At 41.5% G+C, this 20,719-nt stretch overlaps 1 protein-coding gene across 3 annotated transcripts in view; it reads right to left on the reverse strand.

The window, feature by feature from the left end:
• Positions 1-20,719, reverse strand: part of NECAB2 (N-terminal EF-hand calcium binding protein 2) — a 371,797-nt gene that overhangs the window by 143,902 nt on the left and 207,176 nt on the right. For all 3 annotated transcript variants that reach the window (XM_074968570.1, XM_074968571.1, XM_074968568.1), the window contains 2 exons: positions 17,576-17,601; positions 6,848-6,945 (listed from right to left, as the gene is read on the reverse strand). In XM_074968570.1, the coding sequence (XP_074824671.1) occupies positions 6,848-6,945; positions 17,576-17,601 (124 nt within the window). The remainder of the gene's footprint in view (positions 1-6,847; positions 6,946-17,575; positions 17,602-20,719) is intronic.

A 20,719-nucleotide genomic window follows, 5' to 3' on the forward strand; every position in this document is an offset into this window, starting at 1 on the left:
TAAAGTTTCACAATTTAAATCACAGGATCAGGAAACGCCAAACCTACAAGATCACCGAAGAAATAATGTTGCTGAAATCTCAGCTGTATGCTGAAAGGCATCTTTAACCGAAGTGCCCAAGATTTTCGGCGCATACATCATCTGAACGACAAAACCGTGTCCTGTAACACCACACTGGGTTGTGGGCTCAGTACTAACTCCTGGTCAAACAGATGAGGGTTTCATACTTTTCCATAGTGTGGACTTTTCTTAGTGGGGACACCTACCCTCCATCAGCAGTGAAACCTGTCTGTGGCTCCCACAGCAATTGGTTACATGGAAAAGCAATACTAGGAAAGGTAGGCATCTGACTACCATTTGTGCCATTGAAAGTCTCCCCCTGTATGTTTAGCTGTAGCAGCTAGAAACAAACGAGGGGAAGCAGCAGTATGTGATCTGCTCCACAGATGGGCCATAGATTACAATTCGGAACCTACCAATCTGGGGTTTTCTTGAAGGTCTCCCAACCAAGTGCTAATTAACACCGACCTTGCTTAACTCACAAGGAGGATCTCATTACTCAGAACGGTTCTCCAGCTCAGAAATTAACATTAACAAAACTACCGAATGGGAAGGCATAATTTGGGTAAGTGACCATCATTTGCCAAGCTAGTCTAACTTGACTTCTTGTTCCATCAAAGAACCACTTTCCGGACAGGACATGCCATGCACTAGAACACCCACTGTCCAGTCCTGCACTCATTTGCAAGCATGATGCAGTTGTGCAAAAAGACAGCAAATTCAAGCCCTCTGTTATTGCTGACAGTGGTTAATCTTGGGGATTTTTATACTCATGGGAGGGGAAGCTTTCTAATTATGGCACAAGACATTCATACAATAATATACGTGTTCATATAACATTTGATAACTCCAGGACTAGAAATAAATATAGCAACTGTGTGAAACATCGAAGACTCAGGAAGAACGATAAAGGGTGAAACAAGAGGATATGCTATAAATTAAGTATCTACTGATAGTGAGTCCTATTTGCTAGAAGAGTCTCTCACCAGAACCCCTGGAAGCTCCATTTTATGGACTATTTAAAGTAGGCTGGATCAGGCACTGGAAATATGCTGGAAGAAATACACTTGTACTGGCAGGGCATGTGCCAGATAAGCCAATAGATCCTTTCCATCTCTCCTTTTATGTGATTCTATTAACTTTATGACATGACTCGCACCAGCTATGCAGGAGCAAATCAATGGGTAACAAGTTTGTAGAGAGACACTGGCTCAATTCAAAAAACTTGTTAGCAGTGAAATCCTCCTTCAGAACATTACAATGTAATTGAGCTTCCCTGCAATTAAACTGGTCATAACAAGTCCCTGAAGGCATAAAAATTCATCTCCTGGCATTTTCACCAACTCATTTTGCTTTAGAGAGCATATCTCAGTACACGCACAAAGATAGGGAGGCAGCCAGAGGTACCTCTTCCTGGAGTGACCTCACTTTCATTGTGACATTTCTCTCTAATCAAAGTCTCAGACGGAAGAAAAGACCACAACAAATCATACATACAGGCAACATGAAAAAGAACAGTTACATTACAGTGATGGTGCTTCTTTGGGATGGTTTGTCATGTGGGTCCCACTGATGGTGTGCATGGTTAGGTCTAGGCAGGTGCTGAGTACCAGGGCGATGTCTGCCAGGGAAATACTGGGTATTTGTGAGGACTGTGTCCAGGTGCTCTGTTAGGGTAATTTTCAAGGTGGGCTCTAGCTTGAATTCCTGGCAACCAAAGGGAGATTTCCCCTCACAGAACACTCACACGCGCTTCTCACAAATACCCAGTATCACCTTCGTACTCAGGCCCTACCCAAATTCCTAGATAAGGAATGCCGGGGGGGGGGGTGTCAAAAGATTTCCATCTCATGTGCATGAACCACCACCACAAGTGGGATCCACAGAGACAGGCTCGAAAAACCCAGCCAGACTCCAATACAGTTATAAGAACCACAGCACACTACCCAGCACAAATCCCAGACAACAATAAAATTAACAAGCTCAGTTATAAACATAGCAAAGTAGCCGTGCCCTTCCTGCTCTGTGAACTTGAGACAAATATTCATGCTCAGTGATTCTCCAAGAGAGCTCATAAGGTCTGGTTTGGATAAGGATCTGGAAGTTTAGGGGTTTATTCAAATTTTCCCCTGAACCTTTTTAGTCTAGAAATCTGGCTCTAGTTTCACAAGGCAGTCCTCCAGTCACATCTTTCATTATTTGTTTTGTTGGAACTATTACGCTGTCCCGATCTACACAGAGGGTAAATGGAACGCCTGTGCACCACTTAAGACTCCCATATGCCTGATTTTGAGGCTTACATGAGTCAGGACCTTGTACTAGCCCTCTGTACAGGGGGAATTTGACCCAGGGTGCTTTAGCAATTCTGATGCTGACCCAGATGAAACTAGGAAGAGCACCAACTAAAACAAACAAACAAACAAACACATTTTTTTAAAAGTCTCAACAAATGTTAATTGGTTTGAGTTCTGGGAAAGCTTCTAAAGGATTTTATTTTCAGTCTGAACCAGTTTGTAAGACTAATGTGTTTAGAAACTGCAGGATAGTGTTGTTTTTTAAATCTACCTAGAAAACAACTTAGAGCTGAGAGAATATTTTATGAATAATTCATTGATGAGTTTTGCTTTTCTCTCAGTTCAAAAATTTTCTGCAAGGAGCTCATGTTATTCTTAATTTCATTCATTATTCACCAAATCATTTCTGTGAAGAGCTCTTTCTTGGTATGTTGTGTTTGCTCATCAGCCGTTCCAATAATTGATGCCCAAATTATGAATTGTTTTGACTGGACACCCTGGGAAGAGAAACATAGCATGTGACCTGATCAAATGAACAAAACTCTTAGGACTCAAGTTTCTGGTGTGAATATTTGCAAACAGGAGAAAGGATGGTCTTCTGGTTAATGTGCTGGTCTGTGACTCGGGACACTGGGTTCGTTTCCTAGTATGATCCCGAGCAGCTCAATTAATCACTATGTGCCTCAGTTCCTCACCTGTAAAATGTTTCCTTACATCACAAGGTGCTGGGAGGATAAATCGAGAAATATGCATTCAGATATGTAACAAGAGCAGTGCTTAATTTGTGCCAGGGCTCAGCCCTGGCACCTCTAAACTTGGCATTCGATAGCCCAGCACCTCTGGGCTTGCCGCGTCACTTATGAACATAAAACTGTTGCTTGAGCCCCAACACCTATTTGACTGAGCACCAGCACTTCTTTCATTACAAATTAAGCACCAAACGAGAACCATGAGTATATAGATAAAATGAATTACTTTGAAATTGCTTTCCATGAGAACTTTAACATTCACCTAGAACTTGTATTTCAGCACACATTCCTGCTGGTAAACTTGCTTGCTTGAACATTTGCCAGGAGAAAATATAAAAGAGATGCGTGCACAGAGTTGAAGCAAATTAATTAAAACATTTTATTAAAATTTTGCTGAATTTTTTCCCATTATTCACCTTGCTCTATGAGCTACCAATATTAATACAAAAAATCTTGTAAATGCTAGCAACATGTCTGGCTGTAAGGTTTGTCTTCATTTTAACATAAATATATCAAATAAATGTCTTTGCTTTCATGACTTTTATTTAGTAGCCAGAGCAAAGAAAGAGACAATGCTAAGTAACACACTGATGCTCCCTGACCCTATTCCAATTCCTAAAATGTCCTATTGTTACCAAATCTATAACATTACATGATTCAAGGGTTTCCTCTAACTCTAAAGATAAATGTAAGGAAGATTTTGATTTGGATTATTAAGAGGAGGATTGGAATTCAGTCTGTGAACAGGTCAGGATGCTTTATTAAAAAAAAGTAGAACATCTTTACTGTGCTCGACTTTCAGCACACTGAATAACTTCTCATAGGAGAAAAGGCAGACTATTTATCTCTCTGGAATTTATGTAATAAATTTACAATTGACAGATGACACTAAACTGGGAGGAGTGGTAGATACATTGGAGGGTAGGATAGGATACAGAGGGACCTAGACAAATTAGAGGATTGGGCCAAAAGAAATCTGATGAGGTTCAACAAGGACAAGGGCAGAGTCCTGCACTTAGGGCGGAAGAATCCCATGCACTGCTACAGACTAGGGACCGAGTGGCTAGGCAGCAGTTCTGCAGAAAAGGACCTAGGGGTTACAGTGGATGAGAAGCTGGATATGAGTCAACAGTGTGCCCTTGTTGCCCAGAAAACGGCATTTTGGGCTGTATAAGTAGGAGCATTGCCAGCAGATCGAGGGACGTGATCATTCCCCTCTATTTGGCGTTGGTGAGGCCTCATCTGGAGTACTGTGTCCAGTTTTGGGCCCCACACTACAAGAAGGATGTGGAAAAATTGGGAAGAGTCCAGCGGAGGGCAACAAAAATGATTTGGGGGCTGGAACACATGACTTACGAGGAGAGGCTGAAGGAACTGGGATTATTTAGTCTGAGGAAGAGAAGAATGAGGGGGGATTTGATAGTTGCTTTCAACTACCTGAAAGGGGGTACCAAAGAGGATGGATCTAGACTGTTCTCAGTGGTACCAGATGACAGAACAAGGAGTAATGGTCTCAAGTTGCAGTGGGGGAGGTTTAGGTTGGATATTAGGAAACACTTTTTCATTAGGAGGGTGGTGAAGCACTGGAATGCATTACCTAGGGAGGTGGTGGAATCTTCTTCCTTAGAGGTTTTTAAGGTCAGGCTTGACAAAGCCCTGGCTGGGATGATTTAGTTGGAGATTGGTCCTGCTTTGAGCAGGGGGTTGGACTAGATGACCTCCTGAGGTCCCTTCCAGCCCTGATATTTTATGATTCTATTAATTCAAATGGGGAAGTTTGTAACTGTAGAAGGATTAATAAATTTTAAAAATAATAGTCATTTCTGGTTTATTAGAAGGAAGACAAGAGAAATGATTTAAAGGGAAAACCACATCTCTAGATAGTTCTCTATTGCACAGTAAAGTGCTAGATAAATGACTAACTTCTGTATGTATGTGTTTCTCTGAGACTTATACTATATAGATCAGGTTTTCCAGATATTTATAAATAAAATTTAGCATCCTTTAAGATTAGTTACACTTTTTAATAATCTATTATTTATTAATTGCTCTGTCGAAGTATATTATGGGACGCATTTATACAAAATGGAGCTCCATTTGCATATACAAAAATGTATATTTCTGTGGCCATCAGCTTTTATGGTTAATTCAATTTCGGCAATTCATGCACAATGGTACTTATTCCCCAAGCCATTCTCATCAGTCTTTTAACACAAAGCCCTCTGGCTTCTATTGCATTAGACAGAGGATATAAATGGCCACACTTTTGAAAGCAATTCTGGCTTCTAATTTTGCAGTAGTTATTAACTGAAAGATCAAAGAATGGAATTTCGGGTGAGGTTTTCAGAGCACCCAGAGTTGGTGCAACTCTGCTCCCAACAAAGCCAACGGGACTTCAAGTAGTGACGTTGATGAAATGAGAGCTAGGCCAAGGCTAGCCCTTTTGAAAATCCCACTACAGACGTCTAATTACCTGCTCCTTGGGTGCGACTGCAGCGTTTTATGTTCTGCTGGAAAAACAAAGTCACTCATAGTCCAGTTGAGACCATTCAGATATTTCCAGAGAGATTGCTGAAAGATTGCTGAAACATTTTGATGCAACAAAATGTTTATGCCATCATTTACTTCATGTGTAATTTTCACCTTGATTTCGTAAACTGTCCTAGGGCTTTCAAGATTTACAAGATGTTAACAGGCAATGGCCGCTCTGAACATGTTATTACAACGCTCCTGTTACTTTAAATCAGATGGCGAGAGACAACCATCTTGCTAAGTGGGGCTGAGACCTCGCCAATCAGTTGCTCCACTGACATCAAGCATGCATTGCAGTTGATGCATCAAATTTAATCTTTTCATTATTCAGGCAGTCTTCTGAGCGAGAGTTTAGGATGGTGGTGATAAAATGATGTGCTTGAATGGAGCAGAAGGAAGAAATCCACCGGGAGAAGTTTAATGGACCTTTGTCTGCGACACTGTAAAGAGTTCTGCCTTTGAGATGCTAACAGATAATTTTTCACATGCTGCAGAATTCAAGACTGTTTCTAAACTAGGGTTTAGAAACAACTGCAGTCATCAGCTTTTACAATATAGCTTGCAGCATTGGCAATACGTAAGCCTAGACATATATAGCCATTTGATGACACAAGCTGATAATTTATTTTCCATTTTAAAACCCTGATATCTAAACTGCTGATGCTTTGGCCACTAAGGGCTTTTTAGAATAAAAATGAATGGTTTTTATAAACTCATTTGTTTTCTATATTCGTGTGATGCCAAATGCCTTCTAGATATTGGTAGGAGGCAGACACTTTATATAAAGACAATCATTAGTTAATGTATAAGACAGATCTTTCTAAAACAGAGCAGATAACCCGGTGAAGGTATTTTATACTGATAGATTATTTTTAGGCAACATTTTCATAATTTGCATGCATCATCAGGCTTACAATTTTATCCCATGGGCGTTTAAGATTTGCCTCTTGAACTCCTTATCTACGGTAACAGTAACACAATGGCACTTGTTTCCTACAAGGCCATCTCAAAACACACTGTTCACTCTGATGACAACATCCCTGGTGTTGTTACTTTGATAATGTTTCTGCTACTATCCTATTTACCCTTAGTGAAAATGACTACAAGAAAAGTATTAACCATGCCTACTTTAGACCCATGAGCTTGGAGAAAACATATCTAGCCACACTCTCGTGCATAGCATAAGCTACAATAATAACAACAACGACTCACCCGCTTGGTGTAGTCCATGGCTTTCAGAATGGAGAGGTTAAGGGTCTCCAGCGAAGCCAAAACATCTTCATAGTCTCCCATATGATCAGCAAAATAATCTGGAGAACCAATGGAGAACACAAAGGGAAGATTCTAGGTTAACTTAATATTCCAGTTCTGTTCAATGTTGCAAGAGCCTTTTTGGTGAAGATTTTAATTACATTTTAAAATATATATTTCTACTATGCTTTGCTTTGAGAACCCTGAGCTAAATTCACAATAAACAGGTGGGTGGTGGAATGTCCTGTGTAGTCCAGGCCCATTGTGAAGAGAGGCACAAGCCAAAGAAATTACCATTGAAAATAGCTATTAACTTGGTGGTAGTTTTAAAGTTCTTTCATGTCTATTTCCACACTTTACCAAAATGCCAGTTTTTTTCTGAATTATTGCCAACACCAGAGTGTACTGGAAGTGTCATAGAAATCCAGTCTGTCCACTACTCTCCTTACCCCTGCCATGAGATTCCTAGCTTCCTCACCACAAAAAAGGTTCAAAGAAGGTCAGAATATGGGCCAGATCCTCAGCTGGTATAAACTGGCGTGACTCCATTCAGGTCAATGGCTCTACATCAATTCATAACAGCTGCGGTTCTGACCCTATGTCACCCATTGCATTCTAACTGGAACAGAATCTGTGAATAGAATCACTGCTTGTGAAGATTTCTGACAGCATTTCAGCATCTTCAGTTGTTTCAGCATATTATGCCATGCAAGGAAGTGAGTGTGCCAACATGGCTATGGGGAAACAAACTGCGGGTCTGTTTTTGTGTCAAAGGCGCACTCTGCTCCATGCTGAGGGAGTCTGAGGTTTGCCTCATCAGGGCAACAAAGGTCCAAACCCCCATTGCTTTACAATGTGCAAAGTATGATTGACACCTGGTAGCACTATTTGTCACCCATCCTGTAAGATGTAAATGACTACACAAGGTGTAAGGTCATGGACAGTTTCAGCCCTTAGCTCTCAACATTTTCACCCTTGAGAAATTCCATAGAAAGAAAGGTTTCAGAGTAACAGCCGTGTTAATCTGTATTCGCAAAAAGAAAAGGAGTACTTGTGGCACCTTAGAGACTAACCAATTTATCTGAGCATGAGCTTTCGTGAGCTACAGCTCACTTCATCCGATGAAGTGGGCTGTAGCTCACGAAAGCTCATGCTCAAATAAATTGGTTAGTCTCTAAGGTGCCACAAGTACTCCTTTTCTTTTTTCATAGAAAGAAAGGTATTCATATGCAGTGTCAATTCTTTAAAAGTGCTGAGCCCCCTCCTTGCTCCCTGAGAACCCCAAAGGCAGTTGTCCACGTTATGGTGTTGTCTCATACATGGCAGCCTCACGGCACTACAGAAAATGCGTGAGTTACAAAAGCACAACACAGCACCTGAAAACATGCACCTCTAACTTATTTTTCACTTCCCTGTTGTGATGCTGACAGACCAGCTCAGGCCAGAGCCATAGGCCAATTCAATTGAGTGTGAATATCAAAGGATTCAGAGTAACAGCCGTGTTAGTCTGTATTTGCAAAAAGGAAAGGAGTACTTGTGGCATCTTAGAGACTAACCAATTTATTTGAGCATAAGCTTTGCATCCGATGAAGTGAGCTGTAGCTCACGAAAGCTCAAATAAATTGGTTAGTCTCTAAGGTGCCACAAGTACTCCTTTTCTTTTTGCTAATATCAAAGGAGTTAAATGTATTAGTATATGTTCAGGCCAATTCACTTGTGTGTTAATAGAGATCAAAGGAGATGTTAATTGTATTGTTTTCACCTCTCTCTATCCTGCTGTTTACTATTACATTACATTTACATTATGCATGCCTGGTAATTAAATAACTTTAGACCAAAGTGTGTGTTAATGTCAGAGTGTCTTCAGGTGTTAGTACTTCATGAAAACTAATGGAATATTATTTGTATTGTTTTCACTTGTCTATTCCTATGATAATGTAATGGCAGACATTTACATTATCTATATCCCTGTAACTAAATAACTCATCGAATTCAAATGAAGAAGAGTGCTAAATTCAAAGCAACTAGCCATTGTGTGGGTACAGACACTTGCCAGATTGTTGTCTATGAAAAGAAGCCATAAGTACTGACTGAAAGAGATCCTTTGTCTCTGGACTGTTTGGTTTCTAATGGAGTAGAATAACTGAACAAGAAGATGGAGATCCCCCAGAGTTATTCTGGGTAGCCCTGAAAAGATTTTTGGGAAACTGGCAGATTACTACACCTCTGCTATCATTTTGGATTTACAAACTTTGATTTACCGATTATGTTTTACCTGCTTTAATCTCTCAATAGCTCTCATTCTTTTTTCTTAGCTATAGTTAGTTTACTATAGAATTGGCTGCCAGTGTTGTCTTTGGTGTAAGATCTGGAGTATCAGTTGATCTGGGGTAACGGGCTGGTCCTTTGGGACTGGGAGCAATCTAATGTGGTATGATTTTAGGTTTAAGTAACCTTTTATCACAAAGTTCAGTTTGTCTGGGTGGCAACATAGGTTGGAGAGGCTAAAGGAACTGTCTGTGACTCCATGGTAAGATTGGTACTGTGATCCAGGAGTTCACATTTGTTACTGGCTTAGTGAAAACTAATTATAGAACGTACCACCACAGTTTGCGGCGTCTGCCCTTGTTTTCAGATAGTCTGCCCTGAGATAGTCACTCACAGTGATGAGCCACTCCAGACAGAGTGACACCTGTTAACACTTCTTTTTCCCGGAAGAACAAACCAAGGGATTGCATGCTCAAGAAATGAGGGACTTGCATTGTTGGAGCCAGGGATAGTGTGACAGTGCTCCCAATTCTTCAGCTGCCATTTGCTTCTGCTATTGCAACCCTGAGCTTTTGATCACTAGAGGTGACAATTCATGTCAAGTTGGGTAGCAGGTTTGGGATGTACATTCACCAGGGAGAGGGCTGGAACTATCCAACTCATTTTCACTTATGTACGCTGGATTTAAGCCTCAGTTATTTCATTGTGGTTAAAACAGATATGCTTATATACAGACAATAGTTCTATGACAGATTTCAGCCCTGAAATAATTTCATGCATAAGTGGTGAATTCCTGAAATTAGACATATATAACTGAAACAATAACTTACGTGCAGCATCCACAACTACACATGGCATAAGTTTGAGATCTAGGCACAAAGCTGACTAGTTTCCATATAACTGGCATGAACTAGGATTAAAAGCAAAACCCGGTGCTAGTATCAATCCTCAGCATCAAAAAATGAAAATTAATATTGAAGTGACATTTCTGCAGAAGTTGGATATAAATAAATCCCAGGAGACAATTCCATTATTTAGCTTCTTCTGGCTTAATTAAAACTGCATATATCTGTCTGCAGCCCAGGAACATTGCCAAGTGGCTTGCGTGGCAGTGATTGGAATGATAGCATCAGAACCTCAGCGCTCAACCAGAGATAAGCCAAACCGCTCATTTTCAGCAGTAGCAGATTGTATTTTCACATGAGCAAGAAAAATAAATCACGCTAAGGAGTAGACATCCAAAGAAAAGATAAAATAAATCCATTTCATAGGTGGTAAAGTGAAAGCTCTTATGTGGTCCTTAAGTTCCACGGACAACAACAAAAAATCTGCTAGTGGCAGGGGATAGCTCTAATCAATGTGTATACTGTGTTTGGTTTAAACTCGTAATTGCAAGAGAATGTTTTTGAGAGCACAAAGAAATAGAATGGTTTGTATCCAGACCTGGAGTTACGTAGGGCCGAATTTTGCAGCGAATTGTGTAGCCTTAGGTTTTGTGTGTGATTCACTCGTAAGCAATTTAAATTACCTCTATTCTAAATGTTTCTGCTTATGAATTCACCATGCAAGTCAAGATCCATGGAGGTCACTCAGAATGGAAGGGCAGCCACAACAAAATAGGGCCAGGCACATAAAATGGGAGGACTTCCCACAAAGGGCCATACCACAGCACAGTCACTTGCCCTACAGGAATTGTGGGTGTATGTTAGAGCAGAACCTCAAGAATTCTTGTTTTGCTAATCTGCATGCCTCTTTCCAGTTTTAAGGACAGATTTAACACACTGGACTAGCGTGATCTTACCAAGACTTTATATAAATATAGTCTTGGTATATAAATATATATATATATATACACACACTGTAGAACTGATATGCATCAAATGTGATGTTAATAGGTTTCACATAAAGTGCCATGCCACAGATGGGGTTTGTTAATTGTGACTGTAAGTTTCCAGTATGCATTACATGCTGGAGCTGTTCTGATGGCAGAAGCTGACTTCTAAGAAGCAGTTAAAATCCTAGAATGTCTCTCTCGCCTCCAATATTTTGATCTTAAATTTGATCCCCCAAAGTACAATAATAGATTTCATTATTTAGGAAAGTATAAATCACTGGTAGCACATGCCAAATATATTAAGGGTTTGAGAGTCAATAACTTTTTTTTAAAAAAAATCAAGATTGCTGGATTCTTTTATAATTTGAAAAACATTTGTAATACATTGCGTGGTCTTTAGTGGGAATTACTGAAGTTGTGTTGAAAGCCACAGGAACCAGAAAGGTGAGCACCAGACATCGGATCCATTATTAGTAAGGCTACAATTTAGTCACAGGCATTTTTAGTAAAAGTCATGGACAGGTCACGGGCAATAAACAAAAAGTCACAGCCAGTGACTTGTCCATGAGTTTTACTAAAAATACCCTTAACTAAATCTTAGGTGCTGGAGGAGGGAGGGTGCCCCAGCATACGCTGCTGCGCCAGGCAGGGGGTGGCTCAGGGCCCCACTGCGGCCAATGCGGCGGGGGTGGGGGCAGCCCGGGTGGCCCTTGGGTCAGCCGTGCCAGCCGCTGAAGCAGCAAAAGTCACAGAGGTCCCAGAAAGTCACGGAATCCGTGATCCCTGGGAAAGACTTGAAGCCTTAATTATAAGATGTTCCCAATGTGCCTTTATAGGCCCCAATCCTGCGAACATCTTGCAGGACTGGGGCCATGATTTGGACATTGTCAACATGAGGTTATTATACTTTATTATTTTCTTACTATTCTCCTACTTTCATTTTTTAAGTAGATGTTACTGGTAATTAATTTTAAGTATTCAGTTGATTTGCATTCTACTTAATTCCTCCCACTGAAGTAAGTAGGAGCAATGACACATCCAGGATGTTCTGCTGATTCATTGTTTCTCCTACTTCAGAATTAAGCTGGTCACCTCAGGGATCAAGGGAAAAAGATGTTCTCTCTTATTGCATAGCTGTCCAGGGACATTAGTCAGGTGGGGTTGGGGGTGGGGCTGGGCTCAGCAGCTCTGGGACTCACTTCAGATTTATGTCCTATGTCCCTAGATGTATTCTGGCAGGGTTGGTCTCTTTCTTTATCTCCTTCCTCTGAGGCACCAGGAGATGGCCATGCCTGGAGATAGGACATTGTGGAGACAGGCCAGGGCTCTGAGGTGGCTCCAAGCATTCTCTCTCTCAGGTGCTTGTCTGGCTGGTTCTTGCTCACACGCTCAAAGTCTAAGTGATTGATGTTGGGTTGGGAAAGAGAGTTTCCTCTCAAGTCTGACTGGCAGTGACACTGGGGGGTTTGCCTTCCTCGGCAGCATGTAGGCGGGGGGGGGGGTCACTTGCCAGGATTATCTTGGTATTTCTCACTTTATGATTATTTGGATATATCTCACTTAATCATTTCCCCGTCATTGTGGGGCTTCAGGCTCCGGTGCATCTCAGTCCCTCCTATTCTCTGCCTGTGTCATATAATAGTCTAGTCTCCTGTGGGTTGTAATACTTTGGTCTCATTTCAGTTGTTGGGTTAGTGTGCAGGTTTTGGGTGGTGTTGGTGGCTTATGCTATACATGAGGACAGATTAGATCAGTGGTCTCCAACCTTTTTACATCCAAGATCACTTTTTGAATCTAAGGGCAACCCAAGATCTACCCCACCCCTTCCTCGGAGCCCCATCCCACTCACTCCATCCCCCCCCCGCCCGTCGTTTGCTCTCCCCCAACCCTCACTCACTTTCACTGGGCTGGGGCAGGGGGTTTGGGTTTGGGTTTGGGAGGGAGTGCAGGCTCTGGGCTGGGGCCGAGGCATTTGCAGGGTGGAAGGGGGCTCTGGGCTGAGCCTGGGGAGTGTTGGGGTGGAGGAGAGGATGCAAGCTCTAGGAGGGAGTTTGGGTACAGGAAGGGGTTCCAGGCTGGGGCAGAGTGTTGGCGTTCAGGAGAGGGTATGGGGTGCTGCCTCTGTAACGGGGGGGTCAGGGCTGGGGCAGAGGGTTGGGGTTCAGGAGGGGGTACGGGGTGCTGGTTCTGGAAGGGGGGTCAGGACTGAGGCTTGGGGTGCAGGAGGGGGTTCGGGGTGCAGAAGGGGGTATGGGGTGCTGTCTCCGGGAGGGGCTCAGGGATGGGGGTGCAGCTCTTCCTTTAGAAAGAAAGTTGGAGGGTCAAATCTTCTAGTCCTTAAGTAAAACTTCTACTGCCATCAGTTGCCTCCACTCATAGATATAAACATCACAGTGAACATGTGATAACGAGTGGTCAATAAATATACACTTCATACTTAAATATTTGAGCCATCTTATCCAGAGTTACACATATTGTATGCCTTAGCTTGGGGACTGGATTTTCTGGCATATTCTGAACAGTGCTGAGCACACAAATGGTGCCCATGAATAATGAAAATCATGACAATAATCGTCGACTTTATGGACTCTGTGGATGCAGTTTCTGTTCTTTGTTCTGGAATTGGCCTGAATGCGGCTGAAACCCTAAGAATTTGAGGTATAAACACATCGGATAATTATACGACACTTTCTCATTCCTTCCTTTTCTCAAACTCAGAAGAAAAAATGACCGAACAAAATGGTTTTCAGTTAAAATGTAAAATTGCCCAGCAGCCATTGCTGTACAACCCAGCCTGGGGCAGAACCTACCACCCCTTGGGAGTTAAGTGATCTCCTCTCATCTGACTCTCATTCTCCAACCTCTTTCCTAACCACAGGGCTGCTTTTCATGTTGTCAAGCATGGCATCCATCCTGGGACCATTTGCTGGAGTCTCAGAGAACCAGCTGCTTTGGTTTTGCTCCCATCTATCAGAGTCCTCTCTTTTTCTTTTTTTTTCAGCATGCAGCAGAGAGAGAGGCTGGTCTGCTGGATAGGGAGCTAGCCCTGAAAGACCTGGGTTCCACTCCCCCCATGGACTTCCTCTCTGACCCCAGGCCAGTGCTTTAAGGACAGAATTGCAAAGGTTTTTAGGTACCCAAAGATGCAGTGAGGCATCTAATAGGGTTTACAAAGCACCTAACCTTCTAGGTGCATTTGAAAATCTCAGTGGTGCCTAAATACCTTTGAAAATCTGGCCTTTAGTCTGTGTGTGCCTCAGTGCCCCATCTGTAAAATGGGGATAATAGCTCTGCTCTACCTCACCGAGGGGCTGGGAGAAGAAATAGGTTAGACATTGTGAGGTGCAGCCTCGGATACTATGGTGATAGAGCCACATAAGTACCACAGGTAGTGGGAACTTCTCTATACACTGCTAGCCCTTCCCTGGGTTTGGCCCTTTCTTTCCACCCACGCCTCCAAATCTCCCCCTTTTCTGAATGTAACCTTGGCTCAGTGCTTTTCTGTATTTTTTTGGAGTCCACTGTGTTCTCTCTAAAACAACCCCTCCTTCCTTCCTCCCTCCCTCCCCTGCCTCCCATTCCTTTTTCACAGGCTAAACTTCCATATCCTTAATTTAATCACTAGCCCTTTCTTCTCTTAATCACCCTGCCTCTGTTTGTAAACAAAATCCTGACTCCCTGCCCTAGGGGCACCTCCCCTCTGCAGAACTTACATTTCACAGTAATTCTGTGCTGTAGTTAAGGGCTCCACCTGGGAGCTTGCACACCTCCCGGTATGAAACTGGGGGAGGGGAGGCTTCCGCCCCCTCTCAATTGGCGCCCTTGCAATGGAGTTATTCACAAGAGGAAATCCTATTGTACATTTCACATGGTTGTTCCTTCCCCACCCTCCTACTCCTTTAAAAACAGAATAATTTAAAAGAAAATAATTGTTTCCAGTGAGTTAGACAAAGCATGGCCATCCAATGAACCAAGACTACACAAAACACAAGCTAGCTGCAACATCACGATCCACCTGTATCTGAACAGGTAAGAACATTGTGTGTATTAATGTAGGACAAATGAGATTTTATTTCTATTCTTAAAATCTGCTCGTCAGTTTGCCCAGCAAAATGCTGCAAAACCATCTTCATCAGAACATATGTTACTACCCCAAACAAACAGACACTTACAACTCTTTTTTCCAAGTAGCTTAATTACAGGGATTGTTGATCAAACCCACATATACTCTCCATTCCCTGGTAATGTGATCTCACCCTGGACAACAGCTGTATAATTTTCTGTTTTATAGGATTGTCAGAGAAAGAAAGGTCTCATCAAACAATGCTGCTTTACCTCTATTTTCAATCTAAGTTTATAATGTGATCTGCTGTTACTAGTTTAACGGGGTGGGAAACAAGGAAGACCAGTTAAACAAGGAAGGTGGAGTGGAAAAACATGTAATTGGCAAATACAAGAGATATTATTCTAGGCTCGATTTCTCATATGTCAGTTTCAATGAATGGGACAAGCTAACTTCAGTGCACCTAGGAATTGGCTCAAAGTAAGTTAGGAAATAAAATCTGATTAATTGTCTTTAGTATGACTCCCCCTATTGAACTCCATGCCAGAATGATGGGTTTGTCTCAGTCTACCCCACTTTGCTAAATAATAAACCATACCTGACAAGCAGCTCAAGGTTTTTCCCAAAGGTATCCTAGTCTGATTACAAGCATGGGATTGTTGACACGAAAAGGTTGCACCATTCTAATTTAAGGTGTGATTTTAAACTGATTTAGTTTTAAACTGTTGCAAAAGGCTTTGCAGATACTAACTGCAGTTGAAAAGTGTCTTATTTAAGTGTAGTACAAATGAATTAGGAACTGATTTAAACTAAACCAAAATAAGCCATTTTTCAACTGAAATTAGCACCCACCCATCCTGTTGCAATTTCTTCGGTCGACAAGGCCTGGCACTCTAATAAGAACACACAAGTCTTTAACACTGTTCAAAATAAAAACTAACTTCCATAAGATCAGCTCAAACCCACCGGAGAGCACAGCACCGATTGCCGGAGTCTGATTAGAGTCTAGATGCTGGATTTTTAACTACACAATTGCTGTCTTTGGAGGGATCTGTGAACGCTATAATGGTAAAGCCACGGATGCATTGTGAAGGTTGTCCTACATGGCTCCTTTTTTAATGTAATTGTTCCTTTGTGCCATCTTGAAGGAGGTACGGGGAATGCAGCTGACAAGGTATTGGAAAACAAAAAAGCAAACTTCTTCTGACGTCTCCAGGCTGAACAGCAGAAAAAAATTCCTAACAGCAAGGGGTCTATTAGACTGAGGAATAATCTCCCCAAGGGAAGTAGCAAAAGCCCCACTGCATGAGTCATTTAAAATCTAGACAAAGCACTTGAGAATTCACTGTAGGAAATAATCCCACTCTATTCTAGCTGGGGAGTTGGATAAAATGTCCTTATAGATATTTTCTACCTCTAATTTCTATGAACAGTGGGGGCCGCTCTGGTGATTATATGTACTGTAGGCTACCCGCTGTAAAACATTAAGCTTTGCCTAAAGACAAATATGTAATTGGTACTATAAAGTAATGCTGTTTTATTGAAGCCTGCAGATGAGGTATTGCCTGAAATTAACCACACATTACCGAATGTTATCTGCTTATTTTTGGGTACAGTTCTGTGCTCATTAACTATATTGTGAAACTGAGTAAAACTTTCCCAGCGTCATTGCTGAACAAGAAAGCCAGTACAATATGTTCTAAGAATTCACAGCTCAGGAACGGCAAGACACATTCTACACAACCCCTGATTCCAGTTTATTAATGACATCTCCAATGCATAGGCTGATAGAGATTGTGGAATCCTGATCAACTAACATGAGGCTCTAGTGAGGAGAGTTGGGGGACATTTTATTATGCTATGATCAAAGAAGGGTGGCAGCAACCAATCCCTGTGCAGAGCCCCGATTCAGCCCTGAACCAATGTATTCGGCTACGTAAAGTCTCCCTTTGGAGTGCAAGGTCCGTCCAGTTGATTAGTCAGTTCAGAATGGCCCCAGCCCCTCCATTATTTGAGGCTCCTTTGATACCTGAGGAACCAGTTTATCAAGAGCCTCTGCGGAAATGGGAAACTTTGCGTAGTGACGTTAACCATAAACTATGCTAAAGCACAAGGGCTAGGGCGAGTACTTACTTTCACTGGAAGGGATCCAAGATTGAAGTGAATATTGCTGTATGAAAGGTAGAGAGTGATTAAAAAGGGGGCATGATTAACTCTATTCCACCCCATTTCATGCCCCACTCTTTAATTCACTTACACCAAGATTTTAAAAACCTAAAGTTCATCCCCCTAATCAACCTGATTGCCAAGCACCCAATTTTTCCTGCTGAAGTCAACAGAAAGTGCAGGTCCTGAGCCTATTTGAATCCCATTACTTATTCATGCACCTAACTTTAATCCCGCTTTTTAAAATCTTGGCCCCATTCTGTATGGGAGTGAAGTATGTGTGAGCCTTGTTAAAAATAAAGTTAAGAAAAGTCTACATTAAAATTTGCTTTTATCGAGGTAGCGAAAGGGTACTTACCACACAACTCCTTTGTATCCACATTGCTGTCAGACGGAAGATGCAAGTAAAGGGAGAAAGCAGAAAAACGAGTGTTTAATGTAAAGGAAAAATAAAGGACTTATGTAGAATTTTCCTAGGTTTATCATTAGAGATGGAACAAATGCTCACAAACTTTGGGAAAGTTCTGATCCAGATCTCAACTTTATAGCTCAATCCCATCTCTGCTTAATACCTACACTTCTGATAAACCACCCTCCAGCTAGCTATTAACAGTCTTTCATGGTTTCAAGCCTTTAATAAGTTCTTACAGCAGAGCAGTGCCGGTGCCAGACATAATACAATCTGGATACACATAATACAGGCTCAGTGGTTAGAGGTCCCTCGGCTGCCAAGTCTGGAAGGAGCTGTGATATTATTAATAATTATAAGCATTTATAAGGCACCCATTACTATCTCTGGGACTTTCTTCTCAATTTGAACTTTTGTGAGATTTGCCAGTGTGACTATATAAGCAGCTTCCCATTCTGGTCACGTTACTCCTCAAGTGCCCATTACAGGAATTCTTGCACCTTCCTCTAACGTATTTAGTGCTGGCCATTCTCAGATGGGATATTAGACTACTGGATCATTCCTCCAGTCTGGTCTGGCAATTCCTATGTTCCTGCTTGTTTAGCAATAACAGCTTTTAATGGATTTTAAAAAATAAAAATAAAAACCAGTGGACACATTTCTAGTCTTACATTCTGTAAAACGTTCTTTTCATAAGAATGATGGTCCAGACTGTGTGTGTTCTGAATGCTTGAGGGAGCAAAGAGCCTCCTACCCCTTGTCCCCCTGCGTAGAAGCCAGGTATAACTACAATCCTTGAGCTTACTGCACACAATGCAGTCCCCTATGCATGCACACACTACATGTCTGTAAACAGTGCATGCACACATGTAGCGCACAAGATCAGGAATAAAAGTTTGCAACTAATTTATTTGTCATTCAAATCCCTCTACGATTGCAATCCCCATTTGAGACTTGAAAGGAATTTGAAACATTTTAATAGAATTATTCTTTATCAATCCATTTATATCCTGGAAAGCTATTTGCTTAACTGAACTCATTCTTGAGCTGCCTGACTTGTCAGCGTAAGTGGAATATGGAGAAAGAGGTTTTTAAACACTTATTTCATTACTAGAGGTCTCTCTCTGTCTTACTGCCACCACCTACTAACTCTCTGAAAGTACAGATGGTATCCTGAGCCCTAGGAAGGCTTCAGATAGAAGCAGCCATTGGCAGATAGGCATGATAGTTTCAACATCAGCTCCACAATGGAACAAAGAGTGGCATCCATCTCTGCCATGCAGTAACACGCATTCGGCACTTCCCACATGTCTCTCCCATTCTCTCGAAATTCTGTTTTTCCTTCACAGATTCTGAGAGACAAAAGGGGGTTCAGGTCTCCTGGCTGCTGGTAGGTTTCTCTTCTCATACTCTCCTTTGGATCACTGACGTTTTCCCGTCTCTTTCCCCAACACCTTTTTAATCTCATACCCGCTGCTGAGGCCCTCCCTTCTCCCTGCTTTGAAGCTTTCCTGAAGTGAGCTGTAGCTCACGAAAGCTTATGCTCAAATAAATTGGTTAGTCTCTAAGGTGCCACAAGTACTCCTTTTCTTTTTGCGAATACGGACTAACACGGCTGCTACTCTGAAACCTGACCTTTCACTGTTGTTCTTTTCTCCAGGTGTTTAGCGCGGCTGTGACAGCTACTGTGACAGCCCTCTTTACAGGAGCACAGAGAGAACAGGAAAGGTCCCAAACATGTTTCCCACTTTGGTAATGATTTGGGGGAGTGGGGGGGAATGAAGTTGTAAAAACTTGGAAGGGGGTGTGGGAAGAAGAGAAAGGGAATCTTGATTCCGGCCACCCATCCCTGTTTTCTAGCTGTGTATGTGGAGAATTCTCCACAGAGTTGAATAGTCTACAGAACACCCACCACTTTCCTTGGGAGACTGTTTAACATTAGAACAAACTTCCTCAAGGAGCTCCCCTGAGCTCAGTCAACGAACCAAGAACCTTCCCGAAGAACAGCACAACCAAACTTTAATATTGTACTTAGACATCAGCCAACAACTTAGGACTAGAATGGGTGAAAATTGTTCAAACAGCTTTTTATCAAAAATACCTTTCAAATTGGCAATTTTTTACAAAAAGTTGATGGTGTTGCCAACAGATAATTTATGGGGAAAAATAAAAAAGGCAAACACTTAACCAAAAACATTTTGTAAATAGTTACTGAAATTTTTTGTTTACGAGAAACTCGGTTTAAATACAATAAAAGTGGGATAAAAGTTTTCGATTTTTTTTTTTTTTTTGAAAAACAGCAGGTTTATTTTGAACACTTTAAAATTTTAGTTGTCACAAAAATAGGTTCCTATTTTTCAATCAGCTCTACTTTCTATAAAAAATTGCATTTTGTTGTTTTAACTTAGGGGAGTGGAAAACAAAATACAGACCTCTGCACCTGTTACAGTAAGTTGAATCTAAAGTTACTGCCTTTTGAAGTCCTTGTTTTTACCTTGAAATTATAAAAGGGTATATTGATTTTGTCCTATATCATGTCAGGGTCATCAACTGCGTCAGATCTTATTGAAAATGATGTTAAAGTCTTAATAAACTAGCTGACCTTTTAATAGTAAAGACCAAACTGATTATAGCCATCGATAATAACATAAGACAGAGGACTCTGCTCATACTGCACAAATCTATTTTTATTAGATACCAAGAAATCCAGGAAGATCCTGTTTCCCTTGAAATCAATGGGATTTTTGCCCTTGTCTTCAGTGGGAACAGGATCAGAACCCCAATGAGTAAAGCAGCCACACATTATAACAAAACACCGGACTCTAAAATCAGCTTCACTGCAAGTTGTGGGTCAGTTCACAGTCTGTACTCAGACGGCATTCTTAGGTCAGCTCTAAGTACACATGGTTTGGCCTAATTGTTTAAGTACAGAAGTTAAAGATTTAACTAGACAGCCTCGTATTGAAACATATTAAAGAAGTTTATTTGTTAACGATAATTATTTCCACAAGCACCTCTTTTTTGTATAAGGGTTAATTTGCGCAATTTCCCCCCACCCTACCACCACCTCACAGGGCTACCAGTAGGAATTCA

The sequence above is a fragment of the Natator depressus genome, chromosome 12 (assembly GCF_965152275.1).
Source record: "Natator depressus isolate rNatDep1 chromosome 12, rNatDep2.hap1, whole genome shotgun sequence".
NCBI lineage: Eukaryota > Metazoa > Chordata > Testudines > Cheloniidae > Natator > Natator depressus.